The 19,412-nt window shown below is 35.5% G+C and overlaps 1 protein-coding gene across 1 annotated transcript; it reads left to right on the top strand.

Moving 5' to 3' along the window:
• The first annotated feature begins 953 nt into the window (after positions 1 to 953).
• Positions 954 to 4,069, top strand: LOC149546987 (protein NRT1/ PTR FAMILY 5.3-like). Its single transcript, XM_089794693.1, has 4 exons — positions 954 to 1,401; positions 1,476 to 1,693; positions 1,970 to 2,529; positions 2,885 to 4,069. Exons 1-4 carry the CDS (start codon positions 1,269 to 1,271, stop codon positions 3,777 to 3,779), a joined length of 1,806 nt encoding a protein of 601 aa, XP_089650819.1. The 5' UTR covers positions 954 to 1,268; the 3' UTR covers positions 3,780 to 4,069.
• Positions 4,070 to 19,412: the final 15,343 nt, after the last annotated feature.

Genomic DNA, 19,412 nt, shown 5'->3' with positions numbered 1-19,412 from the left:
CTGGTAAATTCCCCTTTAATTTGTTCTGTGAGTTTGGTCAATCTAAACCTCCTATTTCTTCTTCGGTAACTCAAGCTCCAAGTTAATTTCCTAACCCTTATCCATAATATTAAGAACCCTCTTCAAGCAATCAAGAGGAGTCCCGATTTGCATGTAATATTGAGACATTTACATAAGAAGAATGTATTTTAGTCAATTCATTAATTACCAAAAACTATTGTGATATTTTGTAGTTCAATTAACACAACAAATTATATTTTAAATCAATTCTTAGTTGCCATTGAAGAAAAACAAATCAATTGTAATTAATGCAGTACTGTTAGTATAATATTTTAATCATTTCTAATATCTTGGATAAAACAAAAGAAAATTATATTATAAATATTTTTTAAATATAATGTAAAAAGTCACTAAGTTATTTCTTGTCATTTGTCGTTTCCTAGATCTTATGTTACATTCAGAGCTATCAACTGCTTAAAATAATTTATAATATAAATCGATGAATACAGTCCACTATTAGTGGAACATATGTTGGTTACAGTGCATACAAATGGAAAAGACGATCTAAATGGAGAAAGATACCATTTCCTAGTGGGAAATTTGGTAGTATGCATATGGCCAAATGGAAAACTCCACATAAATAATGGCAGATACCATATGGAGCTTATGGTGATACCAGTTTAAAACCTCTCTTGACATTAGAAAATGGTGGACCATAGAGAAAAGTTGTATAAACCTTTTTTAATACATGAAATACTCTAAGATGGCGACCAAGATATTTTAAAATTTGGTTATAGTCAATATTTTTGAAGATGGTGATCCTAATATTTCTAATTTTAATTATAATTAATATTTTTGTTTGTGATGTTATTAATGTTCTTAATTAAGGTCAGTGAGTATTGCAAAAGATCAGCACTAAATTATATAAGAAATAATAAGAGCCCAACGAACTTACGAATAAGAAACAGAAACAGAAACAGAGAAAGACAACTGCCGCTAAGAACAATTATTCATCTGTGATTTTGAACAGTATGAAAATTTGTTTATAAAATACAAATGATTTTGAGCATAACATTATCCAAACTTATGCCTAATATTGGAATTGATTCTTTGTGGAGGTCCATCATAATATAAGGGAACCTATCATCTGGTAATCGACGGGTTGAAATATTTAAAGTATTGATCATACTCAAATCATGTTGCATTTACAATTCTTTGAGAAGCTCTGAAGTTGGTGCTAGCTTTGGGTAAGGAGCAGATCTAAACCAATGTCTAGCAATGGGAAGACAAGCTTGGAAACAGAGAAAGAAAATATTGCATTAGATGGATCAGTTGATTTGAAAGGGAAACCAGTTTTGAGGGAAAAGAGTGGGGGACTGAGGGCTTGTTCATTTCTAGTGGGTATGTATTAATCATGTCTTATTCATATAATATTTCATTATACTATGGATATGATCATTGTATGGATTGAACAGGGTATGAATTTTGTGAGAGGCTGGCTTTTGGTGGGATATGGGCAAATTTGGTGATATATCTTACTAAGAATCTGCATGAAGGCACTGTTTCTGCCTCAAGGAATGTAACTATATGGACTGGCACCATGTGGAGTATGCCGATCCTTGGGGCTTATATTGCTGATACTTATTGGGGCCGTTACTGGACCTTCCTGGTTTTTTCCTTCATTTATATACTAGTAAGTTTTTTGTGGAGATTTATTTTTATGTTCCCAATAGAAATTTCAAGTTTATGTTTTTAAACAAGTGCGAATTTAATCAATAAGTTGGATTTTCCATCTTCTTTCTATCCACATGGTAAGTTCTTTAGCTTGAAAATAGTAGTATTAAATTTATAATGATCAAATGTATTCGCTTTTGAAATGGTAAGATCTACTTGAAAATAGTAGTATTAGCTTGCAACGATTAATTTATTTCTTAATAATTAGCCAATTTGATATTACTTTTTCATATAGGCAATGGGACTATTGACACTGTCTGTGTCTTTGACATCACTGAGACCTCCTCCCTGTCCATCTGGAGATGGATGTCAGAAAGCTTCTGGTCTTCAAATTGTAATATTCTATCTAGCCTTGTACCTTCTAGCAGTTGGTGCAGGTGGAATTAAACCAACCATATCACCTTTTGGTGCAGATCAATTTGATGAATTTGACCCCAACGAAAAATCCCATAAAAACCACTTCTTCAACTGGTGGATGTTCACTATTTTCTGTGGAACACTGTTTGGCAAAACATTTCTGATTTACATAGAAGACAATGTGAGTTTTGGTGTAAGCTATGCAATCATCACAGCAGCACTCATCTTCTCTGGTGTTGTCTTCTTGATTGGAACCCCATTTTACAGACATAAGATGATAACAGGTAGCCCTCTGAAGAGAATTGCTGGAGTGTTTAGGAGAGTGGCCAGGAACTGGAAAGTTAAAGCTCCTTCAGATCCTTCTCAGCTTTATGAGGTTGACTCTAAGGAATATGTTGCTAAAGGCAGATATCCCATTGCTCATACTTCTTCTTTGAGGTAAGTTTGAAGAGCCTATAAATACAGATTATTTATAATGGACTGTTATAATATTATGTATGGTTTGTGTAGTATTACATGTTTTTTCTTGTGTTTATACTGTTGATTATAAGGCAAATAGAGACATTGGGTTAGGCTTAAACAAATCACTCCAGAATGATGTTATTGAAAAAATTGAATCGATCTTAAGAAACACATTCTATGTTTTGGGTAGTTCATTGTTAAACTATACAGGCTTCGAAGGACAAAAGCTTAGAATGTTCTGGAGTGGTTTTAAAATCAAACTGAAACATTAATGTAAGCAAAGCAATCTTTAATCTCGATTCCTTAATTGAAAACAATATCTTTTTCGCAGATTTCTGGACAAGGCAGCAATTGTAACTGATGCAAATGCTTCTTCAGAGGTCTCAACGGTGACTGAAGTGGAGGAAACAAAGCTGATGATTGGAATGCTTCCAGTTTGGTTTGCTACTCTGATACCAAGCATAATCATAACACAAGCTGGTACATTGTTTGTGAAACAGTCAGAGACACTGGACAGAAAGATTGGTTCTTCCTTCGAAATCCCAGCAGCAAGTGCCACAGCCTTCCTGACCCTCTCAATGCTCATAACAACCCTAATCTATGACAGATTCTTAGTACCCATTCTGAAAAGATTCACAGGAAACCCCAAGGGCATAACAGCACTACAGAGAATGGGTTTCGGCATGATGATCCACGTTATTGTCATGGTAGTAGCAATGGCTGTTGAAATGAAAAGACTACAAGTAATTAAAGACCATGGGCTCGAAGGTAACAAGAAGGCAATAGTGCCCAGAAGTTTTTTTACCCTAATTCCTCAGTATGTACTGCTGGGTATAGCTGATGCAATGCTTGATATAGGCAAAATAGAGTTCTTTTATGACCAAGCTCCCGAAAGCATGCAAAGTCTGGGTACTGCACTGTTTACAAGCTCTACAGGCGTGGGTTCCTTTGTCAGCAGTTTTGTTATTACTGCAGTGAGTAAGATCACAGGAAGAGGAGATCACAAAGGATGGATTGTGAATAATACCAATGCATCTCATCTGGATTACTATTTTGCATTCTTAGCTGTCTTGACATTTCTCAATGTGCTCTTCTTCTTGTTTGTTTCTTATGTTTATGTTTACAAGAGAGAAATCATAGAGGCTTTTGGAGAAGATGAAGAGAAAACTATAGAGTTTTTAGCTTCGAATATACCTCGTGATATCGATGGAAGTAGCACTCATTGAAGTAGTTAGACATATTAGATGAATGTAACTTCTCTTCTCCATTCCTTTTGAAGTCTTTGGGCGTGCCAATTTGTTAAGATTTTCATGGATCAGTTAGAATTTGGATTTAAAATTGTCTATCTTTGTGAAAAGGAATTCGCTGTTGGAATGGAATTCCCATTAGAAATTGATGTAAGTTACCTGTTGAATGTAAATTCTATTTAAGTTTTTGAGGTCGCCTAAGACAGTGCATGTTTGAATTTTATGATTAAAAAGTGAAGTTTCAACTATTTATATATTCAAATGAAGAATATTATATGCTTACTATTTTGTTGGGAAAAAGTAGAGTTCATCATACCAAGTTTAGATGAAGTTACGTATTGAATGTAAATTGTATTTGAGTTTTTGCGGTCATCTAAGACAGTGCATGTTTGTATTTTATGATTAAAAAGTGAAGTTTTATCTATTTATATATTTAAATGAAGAGTGTTATATGCTTACTATTTTATGGGGAAAAAGTAGAGTTTATCATACCAAGTTTAGATGGGATGTTGATGAAAAATTGAAATTTATTTTGTTATTAAGTGATATAAAATATCTTGTTGAGGCTATATATATATATATATATATATAGTAAATTTGTTTTATTGAGGCAATATGTAAAAGATGATGTAAATTTGTCTTTCTTGAGACAACATATAACACGAACCATTAATTATAATGAAAAGTTTTTGATTAAAGATTAAAATAGGTTTTTACAGAGGACCCTAAACTAGCACAATTAATATATAAGATAATTCAATATGAAACAATGTGAAACACTGCTGTAAGAAACCAGCACCCCTAAAACTCTTTCCTTATACTTAAAGTTAAAGTGATTCAAAAGGACCAAATGACAGTGATGGGCTCTATCATAATGTCCATCGGGAGTGATGTATTGAATTATAGTCTTAAGAAACTTATCACAGTTCCCTAGCTCTCTCCTCTTCAAAGCTCCATTTATGATATCAATGCAGAAAATAGATCTTTGCATAGTACCACTCAAAACCAAAAAAAAAAATGCAACACATAAGATGAAGGCAAAAAAGACTAGTTGCAAACAAAATACTCACAAAGTGTGGCAATATCTCTGAATCTTAGGCTTCACTCTTGCGAGAGTGTATAAGTATTAAAAATCATGTATATTTTACTACCTTTCACAAATAGAAAGATTTGAAATATCAATAACTTTACTAACCGTCGAACGCTTTTAGATTTTCAAACCCTTTGGTGCCATAAACAATGTTCAATACAAAACTGCCTCCAAAATTGGTATATGTTTTGAAAAAAAAAAAAGCATTGTACTAGTCTTATTATCTTACAAATTATTTTCAATTGTACTAGTCTTATTATCTTACAAATTATTTTCATTCATTCACCTTTTAATCAAATCGTCAGATTTGTTCATGCACAAAACACATGAATCACATTTCAGAACTACATATATAGTCGTGATGTTTTCTTTACGATAAGAAATTCTAATCTTTGAGGGACAATTTAAAGGACAAATTAGTTCATGCTCTTGTATAAAAGAAACTGAAACATATCTACAAAAACTTTCTTTTTCTTAATGCAATCACAAAAAGTTTCATATTTTTGCTTATGTCTACGCCTGGTTTGAATTATTGTATCTCGTCTATACTTATTCCGAATAAATCTCTTCTTCTAAAGTAATATTAATCAAACGCCTACAGTGAAGTCCAAGGAAGAACTTCTCCTTGATAGAAACATGAAGACTTTCTCAAAGAAAACAAATAATGACGAAGACTTCAAAAAATTATTTATCATTTTCATTGTTGGCTAGGCCTCTCTTTGTCTTTTACCACCAAATCCATATGTATATTTCTGGCAGGGTTTTATTGTTTAATTTTAAGCATTATTTTATAAGATTCTTCTTTCGCGCATTATATTTTGTATTGATACTCTATTACATTTTGAATATCTAATTCATTGGGTAAATAAAGGAGGACATACTTTCTTCCCCAGTTATGTTTGTTTGAGTATTTATTTCTAATCTATGCTATTCCTGAGGAAGATTTATATAAAATTAAACCAATAAATATGCTGGATATAAAAGTTAAAAATATTAATGTTTAATGATGGAGATGTGTTGTGATACATAAAAGTACAAGATTAGCAAGCTGTGAACACCTTATAATTTTTTTAATTCTACAAATCATTTGTTTGTTTGATTAGGCATTTCAAGGATTGATCAAAATCTTTTATAAATCTAATTTAAAATTAATGTTTACAACTTAGGCAAGAGCCTACAACACAAACTATATTGTGAGCCTCTCTTAAGTTTGAATCTACTTGAACTTGACACATAATAATAATTAATTTCAATGCATAAAATTACGAAATAATTTAGACTTGGGCCCAAATAAAATAAAATAAAAAATTAATGTTTCCAATTTAATAGAAGGTAAACTATTTGATGTAGTACAAGGTAGAAGAATCCTCAAATGAGATGTCCTAGGCCCCATCAAGTAACCACACAACAGAGATGACCCTACTACGGCATTCTCGAAAATACTAGACGAAGTAATAGTTGTTGAGGATGTACAATCTTATATCCACTATAAGTTTGAAACTGTAGGTGATAGTGACATTCAAAAGGAATTTGAGAAAAATTACAAGCAAGATATGAGTTTCAAGGATGAGTTCAAAAACATAGGTCAGTTGAAAATTGGCCTATTTCTATTCTGCCATGAGTTTTACAATGAAGGTTGGGCTAGAATCATATTAGCAGAATACATGCCAACAAATTTTGTTTAGGAGATCAAATAGTTGAAATCACAAGTCATCTAATACATGAGCTAACTAGAATTAGTAACAAGGGTAGAGTTACAATCAATGAAAATAATGTAAAAAAAATAGTGCAAACAAACACCAAGACAAAATGGAATGGTAGAGGTATGATGCTAAGCCTAATTAAACAAGATGATGTCATATTTGTGAGAAAAATCTTAGCATATAAAATGAGTTCTAGTTCTAGAGAAGATGAAGTTTATGTAGGCTTCATTAATGTTGCATATAAGATCTATATTGACAGAATTGATGTCAATATATAACATAGAAAGAATTAAGAAAAATAAATATGCCACTTTCAAATTTGGATCTTAATTACATAACTATTCCATGTCATGAAAATATTCCCAAATGCCAGAATCAAAGTGGAAATGAGATAAGTGTTCAATGGAATTAGTAAGTTATTTCCATATGAAGACAATATTATATGATTATGATGATAAATATTTTTATGAGATCATTCCGATCTATAATGAAAAATAAAGTAAGGATACCAGAGTCTTTTGTTGAAAGGTATAATAAAAAACAAATTCTGGTTGAAACTAACAAAACATGCATGGAGGTGTTTGTGCCTAGAGATATATTTGTTAATCATTTGGATATGAAGTAACTAAAACATAAATTATTGAGTAGAAAACTAAATTGTTAGAGGGTCATGCCATAGAAATGGTTCCCACTTTTTCGTGAACCAATTGGATGAAAAGTTGGGATTTCATTTTTCAGATGCTTCAAACGAAGCTTGGGCTTCAAATGAAGCCATCACATGGCTTTGCACAAAGCCATGTGACCAAGGCTTCACAGAAAGCCCAATGAGGCTACTGGCCCCATTGGGATTTGTGCAAAGCCTTAAAGGCTTCATTTGAAGCCTTGAAAACTGTGTTTTTACAACTAAAAAAGGATTTTTAATTGTTTCTTTACCATTTTGCATTTCAATTTTATAGCTATGATTTCATGGAAGGGCTTAGAGCGAACTTTATCAGATCTTCAGTTACATCATATTTCTGACCTACCATTTTCAACCGTCTTCAAGCATTCAACATGCCAGGGATGTTCATTTTTTTTTTTGTTTTGTGTTTTTAGTGAATATTTAATTGAGAAGTTGGAGATAATTTCCACAGCAAGTCAAATTGTGATATTTCTATTAGGATTTAACTGTGTAGTTTTTTAGTCAAACTCATTGACCCATATTTCATGAGTAGTGATTCAACATGAATCTATCTCTCATGAGAATAAATGGAACACTTATAACTCATTAGATCTAGGTGATGCTCACAAAGGTGAAGCATCGAGACTTCCCAGGAGGTCACCCATCCTAGTACTACTCTAGCTTGAGCACACTTAACTACATAGTTTCCTCCATGGTTAAACCCACTCTACTTGCAACCTCATTTGCTAAACCTATGAACCATTCATTAGAAAGCTGCTTAAGCTCATCAACTGATAAGTAGGAGATAATTTCCATAGCAAGTCAAATTGTGTTAGTGCAATTAGGATTTAAGTGTGTAATTTTTGAGTCAAACTCATTGACCCATATTTCATGAGTACTGATTTAACATGAGTCCATCTCTCATGAGAATAAATAGAATACTTAGCACTCATTGGATCTAGGTGATTCTCATAGAGGTGAAGTGCTGATACTTCTTGGGAGGTAACCCATCCTAGTACTACTCTAGCTTGAGCGTGCTTAACTATGGAGTTTCATCCATGGTTAAACCTACTCTTCTTGCAACCTCATTCATAAAATTGTCACTAAGTGTTATGCCTTATGAACCATTCATTAGAAAGCCCCTTAAGCTCATCAGTTGATAAGTAGGAGATAATTTCCATAACAAGTCAAATTGTGATATTGCTATCAGGATTTAAGTTTGTAGTTTTCAAGTCAAACTCATTGACCAATATTTCATGACTAGTGATTCAACATGAATCCATATCTCATGAGAATAAATGGAACACTTAGAACTCATTGAATCTAGGTGATGTTTACAAAGGTAAAGCATCAGGACTTCCTAGGAGGTCACCCATCCTAGTACTACTTCAGCTTGAGCGTGCTTAACTATGGAGCTTCCTCCATGGTTAAACCCACTCTTCTTGCAACCTCATTTGAAAAATCATCACCAAGTGTTGTGCCTTATGAACCATTCATTAGAAATCCACTTAAGCTCATTAATTGATAAGTAGGAGATAATTTCCATAGCACGTAAAATTGTGATATTGCTATCAAGATTTAACTGTGTAGTTTTTTAGTCAAACTCATTGACCCATATTTCATGAGTAGTGATTCAACATGAATTCATATCTCATGAGAATAAATAGAACAATTAGTACTCATTAGATTTAGGTGATGCTGACAGAGGTGAAGCACCGAGACTTCTCAGGATGTCACCCATCGTAGCACTACTCCAGTTTGAGTGCACTTAACTATGGAGTTTCCTCCATGATTAAACCCACACTACTTGCAATCACATTTTCAAAACCTTCACCAAGTGTTGTGCCTTATGAACCATTCATTAGAAATCCCCTTAAGCTCATCAATTGATAAGTAGGAGATAATTTCCACAGCAAGTCAAATTGTGATATTGCTATAAGGATTTATCAGGATTTGAAACTAACAAAACATTCATGAGAATAAATGGAATACTTAGCACTCATTAGATCTAGGTGATGCTCACAAAGGTGAAGCACCAAGACTTACTAGGAGGTCACCCATCCCAGTACTACTCCAGCTTGAGTGCACTTAACTACAAAGTTTCCTCTATGGTTAAACCCACTATACTCGCAACCTCATTTGGAAAACCTTCACCAAGTGTTGTGCCTTATGAACCATTCATTAGAAAGCCCCTTAAGCTCATCAATTTATAGGAGAATACTTAATTGTTTTCTATGAATATTTAGCTATTTTTTTAATGAATTTTTAGTAGTTTTTAATGAATATTTAGTTGTTTTTTATGAATGTTTTGTAGAACTCTTTAATGAAAGTTTAGTTGTTTTTTATGAATATTTAGTTATTTTTAAGGGTATTTAGTTATTTTTAGTATACATTAATTAGTTTTATGTTCACATATTCTATTTTAGTTTACATGTTAGAAAATATTGAAAGAATATAGTTAAAATTGTTGTTGGAAGAGATAATATGTTTAGAAATATAAAATGCTAGGTAGATAGAGAACAAAAGCCAAAAATATGACTAGGTAGATGTTAAAAAAAAAAAAAAAACTTATTTAAAACTCTAGATGAATAAAAAAATAATAACCTAGGATATCTAGAAAAAATTCTCTCTCTCTCTCCCCCCTCAAACTTCTCTAGGTCTTTATTCTCTCTCCTCCCTCTCCCTCTCTCTCACTTCTCACTTCTCTCTCTTCATTCTCTCTCTTCTCACTTTCTCTCCCTTCATCCTCTCTCTTCACTCTCTCTCTTTACTCTCTCTCTCTTCTCTTTTTCTATCTTCCCACTTTCTCTCTCCTCACTCTCTCTCTCTCTCTCTTCTCACTTTTTGTCTCCTCACTCTCTCTTCTCACTTTCTCTCTCCTCTCACTTTTTGTCCTCTCTCTCTCTCTCTCTCTCTCTCTCCCTCTCTCATTGAACTCTCTCTTCTCACTTTCTCTCTGCTTACGCTCTCCCTCTTCTCACTCTCTCCCTCTTCTCACTCTTTCTCTCCTCTCACTTTCTCTCTCTCTCTCTCTCTCTCTCTCTCTCTCTCTCTCTCTCTCTCTCTCTCTCTCTCTCTCTCTCTCTCTCTCTCCTTGATTAACACTTAATATCACCTATGAACACCTTAGATTACTAATAGGACCTTATATATGATCTCTTAAGACCTTAGAAATACTTATAAGACTTAATAAGACCCCTTATGACCTTAAATTACTGATAGAACCTATCATTACCCCTTATTGAATACATGTTCTTGTAATTATATGGCATCCCCTTACTGACCCCTTATGTTCTTGTAATATTAAGTTAACATTTAATTTACACATGTTACCCATAGATGGCATCTCATGATAATAGATAGCCTAGTCTCAACCTTAGCCTTAGCCTCAAGATCTAGGATAGGGAGAAGGTCAAGTACAAGGACATGATCAAGGGCAAGGGCAAGGACAAGGACATAGATAGGCTTAGGGACAAGGATAGGGACCACATGATGATGTACCACCTATCCACCCTCACATTCCTAATATGATGACTATATTCCACTTTGCGGCCATAGAGACTGCTAGACTAAGATCATTTATTGAGAGATCTCAGGATCATCTATACAAAGGTATCTGTTAGCAGATTTTGACTAGTTTTATGGAGCTTAATGACTTGCTTGAATCAAATACTACATTTGCACCATAGTCTATAGATAGGGATTTTCATAAGCTAGAACAAAGATCTTGGTTGGTATATCATTTGAGAAGGTTCAAAGCATAATTTCTAAGGAGATTATTAAATGAGAGTTCTTCCTAAATTTTATGAGGGAAAGAACAAGGTCAGGGCATATAAGGTTACTAGATGTGTTGTGCCACATATTTCTTGTATGATATACCCTCAATTCCTAGCAACACAAGGTCTTTATCCTAATTGCAACTAAATTCTATTATATTTTTTCCAATAGTTGTACATGAAGATTTGTATGGGGAATCATGAAAACTATTTAGATATTTAAGGCTATTATGGGTAGGGAGGTGGTAGAGTTTGTGGTCGTGATGTGTACTGTGATTTGACTCATCCTATTCTTCATCATCATGCATTGGTGGGATCTTGGACCCCAACAGTGATTCCATTAATGGTCATTACTATAGATAGAGTTGTTATTGCTTCCTAGAGGGAAGTAGTTGATCAGATAGGACACATTACATTTGTAGGTAGGAGCATTAGATCTAACACTTTGGGTAGGTAACTTTTTAGTAGATCTAGTCAGCATCGATTATTTTTAGAGGCATCATTGAGTACTAAATTACCCACTTATGAGATCTATAGAGTTGCACGTATTCCTACCCCATGAGATATACATGGGGAGATGGCCTTGTATCTTCTAGATAATCTTTTGCATATTCATGCATTATAGATACACAAGGGATGCCTTTACATAATGACATAGAGACAATTTTACAGAGGCCTATATTTCAAGTGACCCATGACATTAAATGAGGTCATGCACACTATAGTACACAACACTCTGCACAAGAGTTTGGTGTTGAGCACTCTACACAACCCTTAGGCACTCAACACTCAGACACACAATAGTCTATTGCAGCTCCACCTGAGGGCCCCTTAGGATTTGGTCCACATATTTCTATTTTTATTGATAGACTTGGCGTGCTTGATCACCAGTTTGATATTTGAGTCAAATTCATGTTTTCATGAGATAGAATCATACACAAACATGTTATTTCAACTCTACACCACTTCCATATCAGCTTGTTACTCTTGTGCACTCCTCACTATTATAGAGGATTGACACTATTGGAGATGGAGTTTTATTTTATGACACCTTAGTACGTGTCACTGATGACCCTCTTTCTCCTTAGACCTAGGTACCTCTTTTAAATTTTAGTTTTACAATAAAAAATTTATAGTCACAAGTATATATTTATGTACCGATATTTCCAAATGCATTATATTTTTGTAGGCACAGGTAACAAAGCATGCTTCTTCTAGTCTAGGCTCCAATCGTAGTGGGAGGAGAGATGTTATCGATGTGACACCTACTACTCGTGGGGATAGAAATATGATGGATGTGACACCCACTAGTGCTTACGTGATGTTTAAATATAAATTTAAATTAATTCAATACTAGATTCATGCTCTTGCATCAATGCATTAAAAGTTATAAAAATATTTGAAACTAGTTCCCATGTATATATACATTTATATGTCTAAAAAATTATTGTATTTTAATTTGTATGGGAGTAAGTGCACAAATTTGTGGTGCCAAAAGGGAGGTATAAGGGGACACCTTTTTCCTGAAATCTACAAATTTTGAACTTCAACAAGAATTTGAAGATAGTTACACTCAAAATTTTCAGATATGACAAAAACAAAAGTCGTAGTCCTTTGAATCTAGTTTCTAAACTACTAATTTTTTTTCAAAATGGTTTAGTTTTAGGTCCTCAAAAAAGGGGGCCACAAAAAGTGGTATTGTTTATTCCAAAAAAACATAACACAGTACAAAGTGTGGCCCCCCTAAAATTTTAACTTTTTTAATGAAATTCTTTAATCGCTCTAGTCAAAAGTTACTTAACACTATGTAGTTTATTCGAGATTTTTTAGGTAATTTTATAATGTGTATTTTTTTTAAATGAATTTTTTAGCTAGACACATCCCAAAAATGTGAAATATCTGTGTGCTCCCCCTAGAAATAATTGAAAACTAATCTAAAATCAAAAATTACTTTTTTCAAAGTGTGTAGAATGGAGTCTAGTTTCTAAAAAATTAAGTTATTACAAAATTTGATGAATGAGCTAAAATCTATAGCCCAATTAGTACGTGGTGGTTTTTGACAAAAAATGAACAAACATTCAAAAGAAATTATAGATGAAAGGCTTGAAATAGTTCAAATTAAAAATAAATTATATCGTTAGATAGCTAACATAGAGACCTATAATGCTATGTAACCTGATCTTATCGATACCCAACCATGAGAAATCTTGAAGGGGAGCACAGAAGAAAAAAAATCATTTTTTGTATGTTTTCGAGAAAACACGTCTTAGGCCTGTTCATCAAATCCAAACCTTTCGGTTGGATCTCCAAGGCAAAACCAAGCCTTAAGCTTGGGTTTAATTAAGGTTTGAATAGGGTGTGCAGCCTATAGCGTGCACATGCTATTTAAACCTTACTTCTAAATAATGTGTGCGCGCTATAGTGCGCATGGACTATTAAGATCTAAGTTGCAAAAGAGAACTACCTGGGGGGGATAGGGGAATGGCTATGTGTGTGCATGAAAGAGATAGAGAGAAAGTAGGGGATAGGAGAGGGGAGAGAGTATAGGATGGGAGAGAGAAAGTGAGAAAGAGTAGGGGTGGCAAAGAGAGTATAGGATGAGAGAGAGAGAGTAGGGGTGGCAAAGAGAGGAAGTGTGAGAGAGAGTAGGGGTGGAAAAGAGAGAGTGTGGGATGGGGGAAAGAGATTTAAAGTAGGGGATGGGAGAGAGAGGAAGTGTGAGAGAGAGTACATGTTGGGAGAGAGAGATTAAGAGTAGGGGATGGGGGGAGAGACAGTAGGCGATGGGAGATGGAGTGGGAGAGGAAGAACTTGACAGAGAGGAGGATGGGAGTGCATGTGTGTGAAAGAGAGAGAGTATGGAATGGGAGAGGGGGAAGACAATGTAGCTCAAGAGAGAGTAGGGGATGGAAGAGAGAGTAGGTGATGGGAGAGGGAGTGGGAGAGGGGGGAATAGAAATGTGTGTAAGAGAGAGAGAGAGAGAGAGAGAGAGAGAGAGAGAGAGAGAGAGAGAGAGAGAGAGTAGGGGATAGGAGAGAGTGTGAAAATTTAAGAGACTAGAGGGTAGCAAAGAGAGAGAGAGAGAGTGGAGAGGGAGAGAGTGAGAGTGAGAGAGAGAGTAGGTAGTGGGAGAGGGAAAGCAAGTGAGAGAAAAAGTAGGGGATGGAAGAGGAGAGAGGGGGGATGGGTGTGTGTGTGTGTGTGAAAGAGAGAGTCAAGAATGAGAGAGGGGAGAGAGAGATAGAGAGAGTAGGCAATGGTAGAGGGATGGGGGAGAGAGAGAGAGAGAGAGAGAGAGAGAGAGAGAGAGAGAGAGAGAGAGAGAGAGAGAGAGAGAGAGAGAGAGAATGTGTATTTATTTATAAGAGAGATAGAGTAAAGGATGGGAGAGAGTGTGAGAGTTTGAGAGAAAGTAGTAGGGGATGGGAGAGAGAGTGAGAGTAAGGGATGGGAGAGAGAGAGAGAGAGAGAGAGAGAGAGAGAGAGAGAGAGAGAGAGAGAGAGAGAGAGAGAGTAGAGAGGAAGAAAGAGAACTTGAGAGAGATAGATAGTAGGCGGTAGGAGAGGGAGAGAAATGGGGGGGATGGGAGTGTGTGTGACAGATGTAGAGAGTAGGGGATGGGAGAGAAGAAGAAGAGTGGGGGGATAAGAGTGTGTGTATCTATGAAAGTGAGAGAGTAGGGGATGGGAGAGAGTGTGAAAGTGTGAAAGTAGGGGGTGGCGGAGAGAGAGTACAACGATGGGGAAGAGAAAGTAGGTGGTGGGAGATAAAAAGAGAGAGGGAGGATGGGAGTGTGTGTGTAAGAGAGACAGAGCAAGGGATGGGAGTGAGTGTGAGAGTAGGGGGTGGCAGAGAGAGAGTATGACGATGGGGGAGAGAAAGTAGGCGGTGGGAGAGGGAAAGAGAGAGGGGGATGGGGGTGTATGTGTAAGAGAGATAGAGTAGGGGATGGGAGAGAGTGAGAGTATGAGAGAGTAGGGGATGGGAGAGGAGAGAGAGAGTAGGGGATGGGGGAGAGTGTGAGAGTGTGAGAGAGTAGGGGATGGGAGATGAGAGAGAGAGCAGGGGATGGGGGAGAGAAAGTAGGCAGTGGGAGAGAGAGTGGGAGAGGCAGAGAGAGCTTGTACAAGATGGGAGAGAGAGAGAGAGAGTAGAGAGGGAGAGAGAGAACTTGAGAGAGAGAGATAGTAGGTAGTCGTAGTGAGTAGGGGGTGGTAGAGAGAGAGTATGACGATGGGGGAGAGAAAGTAGGTGGTCGGAGAGGGGGAGAGAGGGGGAATGGGAATGTGTGTAAGAGAGACAAAGTAGGGGATGGGAGAGAAGAGAGAGAGTAGAGGATAGGGGAGAGAAATTAGGTGGTAGGAGAGGGAGAGGGAGAGAGATAGGGGGGATAAGAGTGTGTGTGAGAGATCTTAAGAGCCAGGGATGGGAGAGTAGAGGGGGTGAGAGAGGTAGAGAGAGTAGATGGTGGGAGAGGGAGAGTGAGAGAGAGTAAAGGATGGGAGAGAGTAGGAAGAGAGAGAGAGAGAGGATGGGAGAGAGAGTAGGGAGGATAAAGAGTAGGGAGGATGGGGTGTGATGTGTTTTGAGATAGTGCATATGCGCTTTATAATGCGTACACACTATAGTGTGTATGCACTATCTCAAATCACCAAAAAATGGTAAAAAACCAACCTTGGGGCCCATTTCATCCATTTTTAAATTTTGGTCTGTTATGCTCCTTGTTATTTCGACAGAAAACACGGGTTTCAACATAGCAAACACTATTTCAACACTTTTGGAAGCTAGCAAACACCAAATTCAATCATTGGATATGTGATTTGAAGAATTTTTGAATATTCCTTTAATAGAAAAGGTTAGTGCAATCCATTTTAAATATTTTTTGTCGATATATAGATACAAATCTGATTATAATTTGATATGTTACGTAATATATAGTGAATTCATTGAAAATTGTATGTTTGAATTAAATGTTATTTCGAAATGGTTAGAAATTTGACAAGTCATTTGATATATATTGTGTATTCATTCAAATAATTATAATTTTTATATGTAATTGAATAATTTTTAATTTACACATTTTAAGTAATTCGGATGTTTGAATAATTTGACATGTAGAAATCATCATCATGCCAAGGAAGAAACCAAAGATTCAAACAAATACAGATAGGGAGAGAGATTTGACAATTAAAAGAGATAAAATGAAATTACTATGTGAACAAAGAAAATTGCAAAGAAATGATGAAGAATTGACTTTCAAAGAGGATCAAGAACCACCAGTACAAAGAAGCAAGGAGGAAGAATTAGAAAGAAAAAGAGAACGAATGAGATTGTTATGCTCAAGAAGAAAATTGAATTGTGAAGCTACACTATCCTCCAATGTTGGAGTCATATCGTCCACTACACCATCTTCGAATGTTGGAGTCATATCATCCGCTACACCATCTTCCAATGTTGAAGTCATATCATCCTCTCATGTTGAAGAGACACTGATTTATAGATTTGATGATATACACACTCCATCATGTCATGTTGAAAGCACAACATCAACACATCAAGTAGGTGATATTCCATCTTTTACATCTTATTTCCAAAGCACATCATCTTTGGTTCAAGGTAGACAATACACTCAACCTTATATTGATGTTCAAAATGTTGAGAGAATTGAAGAGATTAGAAAACCTTCTAGAATTCATTTTAGAAAACCAAAATATTTGATTGATATTGATACTAACATTTTTAAATCAATGCCTGACAAGATTAGCAAGCGTACTTGTCAAAGAAAAGTTAATCATATGTGGAGATTATTTTTTGAAGAATTAAATATTATAGGTCAATGCCAATTACTTGTTGAAATGATGAGGAATTTGAAATTTAGGCCTATCATGAAGATTCTTGGGCTAAGAACAATAGATGATTCAAAAGAAAGAAATATTGTAAAGAATCTAATGAGTGCTTATGACAAAGTGGGTTCTAAATCACGCACCAAAGATAGTAATATCAAAAGATGACTACTCACATTGACAATAGTAAGTAGCCAAATGAAGAAAGCTTGACTCATGAGAAAGATAAGAAAAACATTAAAAATTGGTAGAGGTACCTTAAGGAGAGCCATGCTAAGGCATGAGAGATTAGAAGATCCAACAAAAAATGAGTTATGGACATTTAGCGGTAGACTACTGCGAAAGGATAAAGAAATTAGTGAAGCCTTGAAATCATTGATCGAAGATTTTTGGAAAAATAACACGTGTTTCTCCTAATCAAAGAGATGTTGTAAGAAGGAGGATTGGTAGCCACAATCACGAGCCACATGCAAAACATTTTTTGAACTCAACTCAGAAACAATTTTTTGCAAAATTTATTGGTATGTATCCTCAAATTCGAATAAGTCAAAGATTTTTTGAGATGGGTATACCTTTTTATGTGAAAATAAATCACACATGCACAACTTGTTGTTGTAGGATACATATTGAATTTTCTAACCATTTTAATGTTTTTAGGCACATATGCATAGTTTTGCATTCTTAGTTTGTTTTGCAGGATTGTGACATAAAAGAGCCACCAAGATCTAAGGAAATTCATATCCAACATTTTATGTGAAATAGGGGATGGCCAACAATTTTACAAGACATCATGCTTGGATGGTACGTGCTTATTTTGTGGTTCTTTGCAACTTTTATCAACTTGTCAACATATGGATAGTACACATGCAATTGGAAATGAAATAGTAGATTATGGAAAATTCAAGACAGTGACATATACTCTAAAAGATAGGAAACATGGTAAAAGATGTGATCTAGTTATTGAAAATATTCCATTGTATGAGTTCATGAAGATTTTTTGTGAAAAGATTATTTATGAATATGCAAGGCATACCCATAGAGCTCGATGGTTGGATTTGCAATTCAAGTTGTGCAAGGATACGTTTCCATTGGATACCATTATTTTGGTTGTAGATTTTTCAAAGAACTACACACTACAACCACAAAATGAGGTGCAAGCAAAGTATTATACATCTCAACAGGTTTCCATATTTGTTCACATAACATTCATGCATTCACCTACAAGTACAGAGGATGACAGGAAGATTTTGAGTGAGTACCACTTTTACATCAGCGATGATCGATCACATTCTATGGAGTTTGTACATGGTTGTTTTCAACTATTTTATGGAGATTTGGCTAACAGGGGCATATCATATCGTCAACACATTATTTGGTCAGACAATTGTGCATCTCCATTCAAGAATGCAGGGATGTTCTATTGGTTGAGCAGGATGCACAAGTTGTGTAGAATTCAATATATGTGGAATTTCATAGAGGCTGGTCATGGTAAGGGAGAGCATGATGGTGCAGGCGCATGCATTAAAAGAGCCTTGGCTCGTGAAGAACTAAAGTACAAAGATGGAGCAATATTGATAGATGCAAAATCCATCATCCAATGGTGTAATTCTACGATGGGTCCAGGTAAGGAAGGTGAGTCTACAGTTCGTAGATTTTTTTGGTTGATAGATAATACTAACATTGCACCATATAAGGATTATTGCACACTAATAGGATCTAGTGAGTTACACTCTTTTAGAAGCTCTGATGCAGGTTCATGGAGTATCCACACACGAAAAATGGCATGCTATTGTCCATCATGTGCAGAGGAAAATTGGGATGACTGTGAGTCAACTGAATGGGTGGACAAATGGCATATATGAGTTTTCAACCTAATTGACACCTATCGTCCCCCACAAGTACTGGAAATGGTAGAGTTGGATTCATCTATTGACTTTGACCGCTTGTCAGATCTAGTGTAACCTGGTAATATATATATATAATTTCAATATGTAACTTTATAACTTTTACCCAAGTATTTTCTGAATTAATGACCGCATTTTGTACATTTGTCACTACAGGCCATGTTTTTTCTGTTATTGCACTTGAAGACAATGATGAAGGGATAGATTATTATTTGTGTCATTGTGTTGAATCCAAACAAAAATTGGATCACTCGGTTATAGCCGGTGAAGGTTTAGAGTACCATGTTAGTGCGATGGTTGTAACTACCTTTTGTCGTGGGATCGAACTGTCTGCTCTATTAGCTCTGAGTGGCAAAGTAAACCCTATCCTAACCTTGTCCTATCCCCTTCAGCACTCAAAAATTCTCAGGCACGCTGAACCAAAATGTCCCCAAGAGTCACTAAATCCCATAGGGCTGTGATCTTTAACGGGGAATATCTCAAAGCTTGTGCAAGGTATGGATGCAATTCTAGTTCCTATAGGACCGTGTTGTAGAGACCTACAATAACCTCTCTCACTTTTTGGATATCACATTCCATTTTCATTTTACAATGCCATTTTGAGTGATGCTAAAACTTGCAGTGTTGGCTAGT

This window comes from Cupressus sempervirens, chromosome 7, assembly GCF_028749045.1.
Source record: "Cupressus sempervirens isolate cs-2001-9-10 chromosome 7, ASM2874904v1, whole genome shotgun sequence".
NCBI lineage: Eukaryota > Viridiplantae > Streptophyta > Pinopsida > Cupressales > Cupressaceae > Cupressus > Cupressus sempervirens.
The sequence above is the reverse complement of the archived record's forward strand: the minus strand, read 5'-3'. Positions and strand labels throughout refer to the sequence as shown.

Coding starts and splice junctions, on each gene's coding strand:
- LOC149546987 (XM_089794693.1), top strand. CDS start 1,269: ATGTCTAGCAATGGGAAGACAAGCTTGGAAACAGAGAAAGAAAATATT. Junction 1,402..1,475: donor GGCTTGTTCATTTCTAGTGG/GTATGTATTAAT, acceptor TGGATTGAACAG/GGTATGAATTTTGTGAGAGG. Junction 1,694..1,969: donor TTTCCTTCATTTATATACTA/GTAAGTTTTTTG, acceptor TTTTTCATATAG/GCAATGGGACTATTGACACT.